At 36.2% G+C, this 6000-nt stretch overlaps 1 protein-coding gene across 1 annotated transcript; it reads right to left on the bottom strand.

Moving 5' to 3' along the window:
- Positions 1 to 1255: 1255 nt before the first annotated feature.
- On the bottom strand, positions 1256 to 5293 carry rab5if (RAB5 interacting factor). Its single transcript, XM_038271540.1, has 4 exons — positions 4982 to 5293; positions 4432 to 4535; positions 4198 to 4327; positions 1256 to 2016 (listed from the first exon to the last, which is right to left on the bottom strand). The coding sequence occupies exons 1-4, from the start codon at positions 5087 to 5089 to the stop codon at positions 1975 to 1977; spliced, it is 384 nt and encodes a 127-aa protein (XP_038127468.1). The 5' UTR covers positions 5090 to 5293; the 3' UTR covers positions 1256 to 1974.
- Between the last annotated feature and the right edge of the window lie 707 nt (positions 5294 to 6000).

The raw sequence follows: 6000 nt of genomic DNA, 5'->3' as shown, positions 1-6000 counted from the left end.
TTTCAAACACGGGTCAACAACCCAACTAATAGCATTTTACCCCATTCCCACTGGCAAAAAAAAAAAAAAAGCGTGTCTAACCCCTCGCTGGCAAGCTGCGTGTCTGGTGAGACCATCCCGATGGGGCAGCTTTGGTGATGTCCCCAGTGTAACAGAAATCAAGAAAGTACAAAACGGAGGAGAGCAACATGTATGGAAGCCAGGGCATATCAAGTGTGCTTTTATTGCTCTGCTCTTTTTATCCTTCCTACCAGTGCTGCCTAATGTTTATCGAATGTAAACAGAGTTGTTTCAGCTTGTTAGATCGGAAGCGACTGGCGTGTTGCATTCAATGGTGTCACACAATTTGGCAGGTTCCCACAGTATGCCGATCAGAGCCAAGGCGATTTTAACGCAGGTCAGACACGTCAGTGAGGTGTTTCCACTGCCACTAAAAGCAGGTTGTTTCCAGGTTTAAATAGTTTTTTCAGCCAGTGGGAAACAGGTTTTTTCTGAAGCATTCATCATGTTGGCACTGAACCTAGAATCTTGACCAGTGTCCAGTATCTTAAAACTATAATTTAAATGAAAACACTATTTCTAGGAAAAATAGTTTGAAAAGACAAAGATAAACATGAAAAAAAAGCTTTGGAATGAAATACTCATGTCTCTGAAAATGAAGGCCAAATGAAGCCCATGTTTAATGATTCCCAAAAAGATTTGATCAGAAAATACAATCCCTTCCAACACCAGCTGCATATTGAACAACAGCATCATCACATCGTTGCAAGAACTGCTCTCAGACATTCCTCATCAGAAAATACTGAGAATTGTTACATCAGAAGAGACATAACATAAATACAAATCTGTGTAATACAAGTTGGGATTTGACAAGAAAAGAAGATAAAGACTTTAGAGTTTTAAATACATTTCCAAATAGACAAGACTAATCTAAAAGCTACATTTTCAAAACAAAAATTTATCTAAACTCTTTTAATAATGGCAGACAAATAGAAAGCATGGCAGTAAACAGATCAGTTTCAGCTTAAAATAAAATTGATCAAAGTTTGCATCCGAAACATAAACCTGTTTTTCCCCACTTTGCTCAGGTAGGGGAATGGTTCATAACTGAATATGAGCAAACCAGTGTGACAGCATCCGTTTTAATGTTCGAGGTTATTCATAAGCCATGTCTGAATACAGCTTTTAGACATCAAACATTTGATCACCCGCCCCAAAGAAAAAAAATCGAATTAAATTACATTTTGCTCTTAAAGACAAACTACATAAACCTTTAAGCTAAAGAAACACACTAACTGGTAATCACGACTTATTTAGTCAAAAATAATTTAGCTGTAAAAAATTCAGAGCAGGGATTAAAATACAAGATTCAGAGTTATTCTACTATATGAACGGTAGTTTCTTTTATCTGACATTAAATTTAAAATAATTCACACAGACTGAACCCATATATTGAAATGATACTTTTGTGTTTAATGTCCTATGCCTAAAACTTCACTGAGCCACCTATAACCGATAAACAGAAATTGGTAGCCATCGCTTGTTATCTTTGCAGTATATAAAGACTGAAATCAAGTCAGTCATACATTTGAAGTAAGCTGATCGAGCTGTTTCACATAATCGTACTGTACGAAACAAACAGAAATGTAACCTGCCTAAAACACGTTTTACCTTCTGCAACTTTAGTGTTTGTTTCTTTTTTCATGAACACATGAAGAAATAAACAATTTGGGAAGTATAATGAAATATGTCCTTAAAAAAAACAGAAGTCTCAAATGAAAAAGATGTACAGCATCTGAACGTCTTCATCCCTGTGTTCTTGCTGGATGTCATTTAGCGATATTTAGCATTCCCATAATGCTGCACAGAGAGAGACGTCTTAGTGTAGAGCACTCACACCCCCACTTTTTGAAGTTCTTCAGTCCGTCAACTTACTTTAACAAAAATGTTCTTATTTATATCCTCATGCATCTCTCAGTCAAAATGAAGAGCTGTGTAAAAGATTATCCACACCACCTGGTGAAAAACAGACAAAAATCATTTAATGTTATGATCATATTGGCCATTGTGACAAAAGTACACTTCAAATATTAAATGTTTTCATTTGTCAGCAAATCATTTTGAAAACCATACACCTCTGATTTTAAGTTCTTCCTTCTTTCAAGACACTTGAAGGGATCAAGGTTAACAAAAATAAAAAGGTACTTCTTGGTTTATTATGTTTTTTTTCCCTTTTAAACAGTTCCTGTATAAAAACAGGGTTAGTTCAGTATCATTTTTAAATGAGCCAAAAACTTCAAATTGAGGTTCAATTTGGGCATTTCAGCTACATATATCTGAGAAAACATTTCCTAGCACAGAAAAAAGGAAAGTTTAATATTTTTTACCTTCTTTTTGCTGTTTAAAAAATCCTCCATCAAATTAAATCCAAATATAAATGATTTGGCTCCTGTATTTACGACCAGAGTTCAAGAAGAAATGTTTATTGTGGAGGATTTTTCGCCAATTTCGCTAAGACCCGCCCTCTTCACGTGTGCAAGAGCACGCATGATTCCATTTCTCCTCGTGCACGCTCTGTTTAAAAATCTTCTCATAGCTCATACAAGCTTACTGTGTCCAAACCTCCGCTCTAACCCCTAAATCCCTCTATCACTATATATAGTGAGGACTTTATAGCGAACTCAGTAAACTTGACTGTTCGGACAGATATGAACTACTTTTTGCTCCCTGTAGGTCACATAACTCCTCCTCCACCGCACGGTGCCTGTGCCATCTTTGTTATTAGTCGCCACTGTCAGGTGAAAGCAAATCCCATAATGCTTTGCGAGAAGAGCTCTCCACGCAAAGCCTTCCAGTCTACATCTGTCTCTTCTGAGGCCTTTCTTTTCTCCTCATACACTTCGTAGACACTTTTTCTCTTATAACACTCTGCCATTTTCAAAGAACCTCGGTGAGAAAGGTGAGCACACAAATACGCCTGAAAACTGATGAATATTTTTAAGTGTACTTTTAGGGCACTTTATGTAATTTAGATATTCCCTAATTTAAGAAAGAGGAACAATCTAATTATTTAAAATCTGCTTTTCTTCAATACAAGTCAAAACAATTAGTCTAAGATCAATATAGATTTTCTAGGAGGCTGACAGATACACATTTGCAGCAGAGGTTAGCAACGAAACATTTCATCTGTTGGATTTGTTTATATGTGCTTTTGAGTTTGCATCATCAGCCCTTGGAGCTTTTTAGAGCCCAGGTAGCATTTGCAATCGCATTTTCACACCATTTTTGTTTGATAGATCACAAATTTTACGTTGAAAGTGGCGTATACTTTTAATTTGTTACAAATTTTAGTTTGAAGATGTTATTAAGCATAAAACTCATCAAAACTCAGCCTGATCTGGCTGCTAGGCTAGTAAAGTCAACCTGGTGATGGCAACTAAGAGCTATAGGAGCTGCCTCACCCCATTCAGGTTCTTAGGGATTTGCTGCAATCCAAGTACCAAAATATAAAAATATTTTTAATCAGAAAGGTTTGACATTGTAAGTTTAGGAACAAATTAATTAGAAACTGTTTTGCTATAGCTTAGTAACAGCATTTTTTTAAAAGTGTAATAATCAAACAGATCACACTAACTTTACCTTGTTCATTATAAACTTTATACGTATTCCCCAGACTGGCTTTTCATGTAAACTTAACTAAGTTGCATGCAAGGAACAAAATGTTCACGTTTCCTTCCTTTTATGGTGGCAGCTCTGCAGGAAGCAAGAGACCAAGGTTGGGATGCAGTGACTGTCTCCCTGCTCCCAAATCCTGCCAGTGTCAATTCCACTGTCTGCAATTTCTATTCGATATAAATATATTTACTTATAATCAGACAGTCATTGTATCAGTTCCCAGTACCATTTGAACTAAAAAAAACATTTTTGTTTGGGCTGTAGCTATGAAAGGAAATCCTTGGGATTTCAGTTGAAAAGAAGCAATAAAAATTTTATGACATCTACTATGTTTGCACCTGTCCACCGCTAATTTTCAAGAAGTAAATGTCAAAAGACTATAAAATATTATTTCAAATAAAATAAAAAAGAATATAAAATCCTTTTAAAAATATTCTTATCCCTTTTTCTCATGTAAACCTCACCTATTCTGATAAGTTCACAAAGAAAAAAAGTTTATTTTATATAAATTTGTACACTTACCAGGAAAAGGGCAAAAGATGTCATGAAGCCTTCTTTGGTGAGTTCCCATGTGCCTCCATACTCTTCTTCATCAATCTGCTGAAAGCTACTGAAGTATAGGTACAGGAGCCCCGCATTGATGGCGCAGAAACTAAAGAGGCAAGCATGAAAAGAAATTTTTTTATTTTTTTTAATCCATACAGTAATATTTAGATGGAAAATATTGGATTTTGAAAGGCAGCACACAAAACCCACATTACTATTCCTAGAAATCCTTTCAAAGGTGCAACACCCCATATCACACCAAGGATAACAGCAATAATTTGTCGGAGCCAATAAATCACATCCAAAAACTCATCCTGTGAATAAAAAAAAATGACAGACAATTAACAATATGCAATACATATTCATTCAGTCACCATGTTGCCCATTGTAAACAAAAAAAAAGACCTAATGAAGTTCCTGATCATATAAATAAACCAATTGGAAACTATTTGAAATTCTCTTAATAACATAAAACTATTTAAGTTAAGAGAGCTTTGTTTACTTAAAGGATAAATTTACTTTATTATTCATTCAGGTGTATTAAATGTGTAAGTAGCCAGTGCTGTTTAGAAAAGTTTACCACCAAGACAATAAAAACAACGTAAATTTCGAATGACAGCCAGCTGAACTAATCCTTAGCATGGGGGTTAGCTTCGGCTAGCTGTCATTAGACAGGGGAGTATGGGACTAAGGACTTACTGTAGAAAACAGAAACCAAGTCTGTACAAAAAGTTAACTAAAAAGTTGTTAAATAACTCGCCTTTTCTTCCCAAACAGCGTTACCGGAGAAGGCTTTGCTCCATGTGGATTGTTTCACAGCCCCATTCAGCAGGTGACTTTCCTCTTTCCGTTTAGAACTGCTCGCCATTCTGCTCCTACTTTCTATCAACAGGCGTTAAAAAGCTAGAAACGGATTCTAAAAGCACGTAGCCTGAGAGTTAACTCCCCGATGTTGATCAATGCAGTCGAAGTTCGCGAATATTGAAGGCTACTACAGGGTTCTTGGCTTTGCTGAGGTGACAGATTTCTCTCGCTAACTGTGAAAGGGGAGCTGGAGCATGCGCAGGGTCGTTTAACCCCAGTGTGCTCCAGCCAATCAGAGAATGCGACGTTTCGACACCGCTTCACCGCTTGTGCAAAGAGGCTGAAGCAAAACCACAGCGACCCCTGTTGGACCAGAGTTGTTAATTCATACAGCGTCAAGCGCCACTGCAGGTTTTTTCTTTTCAGAACTAGATTTTGTGTTTTATGGGTTAAAGAGAAAATGGTGTGTCTCTGCAAGTCATCTAGGAGTCTTCAGTGAAATCATAGATAAATAACTATTTTAATAAAAACGTATTAAATAATCAATTTATGAAGATATAACTACTTGTAAATATACATTTTATGTAGAATGATTACTGATAAAAGTAGGTAAGTAATGACAATGGAAAAGATGTTCGCCCAAAATTCAAACCTGAAAGAATTTTATCCACTATACCTGTGGAGGGATACCTACACTGGATGTTATGTGCGCACATTTGTTTTTACCAGTTAAAAATAATGCTGAGGCATTCTATACCAGCTGTGGCTGTCAAAGAGTGGCCAAGCTGACACAAGCTAAAAAAGACTTGCAATTGTCAAGGCATTAGGTTATAAAAACACGGACAAAAATTTGAAAATGAGGTCTAAACAGAGGATCTTAATCTTTGGCAGCTGCTTTAAATAAAAACACAGAAATCTCCTTGAGTTAACTTGAATCACTGCATCAATGCAATACAATATGCAGGTAATCAAAGG

The sequence above is a fragment of the Cyprinodon tularosa genome, unplaced genomic scaffold (genome assembly GCF_016077235.1).
Source record: "Cyprinodon tularosa strain WSP-4 unplaced genomic scaffold, ASM1607723v1 ctg8, whole genome shotgun sequence".
Classification (NCBI taxonomy): Eukaryota; Metazoa; Chordata; class Actinopteri; order Cyprinodontiformes; family Cyprinodontidae; genus Cyprinodon; species Cyprinodon tularosa.
The sequence above is the reverse complement of the archived record's forward strand: the minus strand, read 5'-3'. Positions and strand labels throughout refer to the sequence as shown.

Bases quoted from the DNA above. Each gene is read 5' to 3' on its own strand.
- rab5if (XM_038271540.1), bottom strand. From the start codon at position 5,089: ATGGCGAGCAGTTCTAAACGGAAAGAGGAAAGTCACCTGCTGAATGGG. The intron at 4,328-4,431 runs GTGGGTTTTGTG...TTGCCTCTTTAG, and splicing joins GGATTTCTAGGAATAGTAAT to TTTCTGCGCCATCAATGCGG. The intron at 2,017-4,197 runs GTAAGTGTACAA...GTTTTTCACCAG, and splicing joins CATCTTTTGCCCTTTTCCTG to GTGGTGTGGATAATCTTTTA.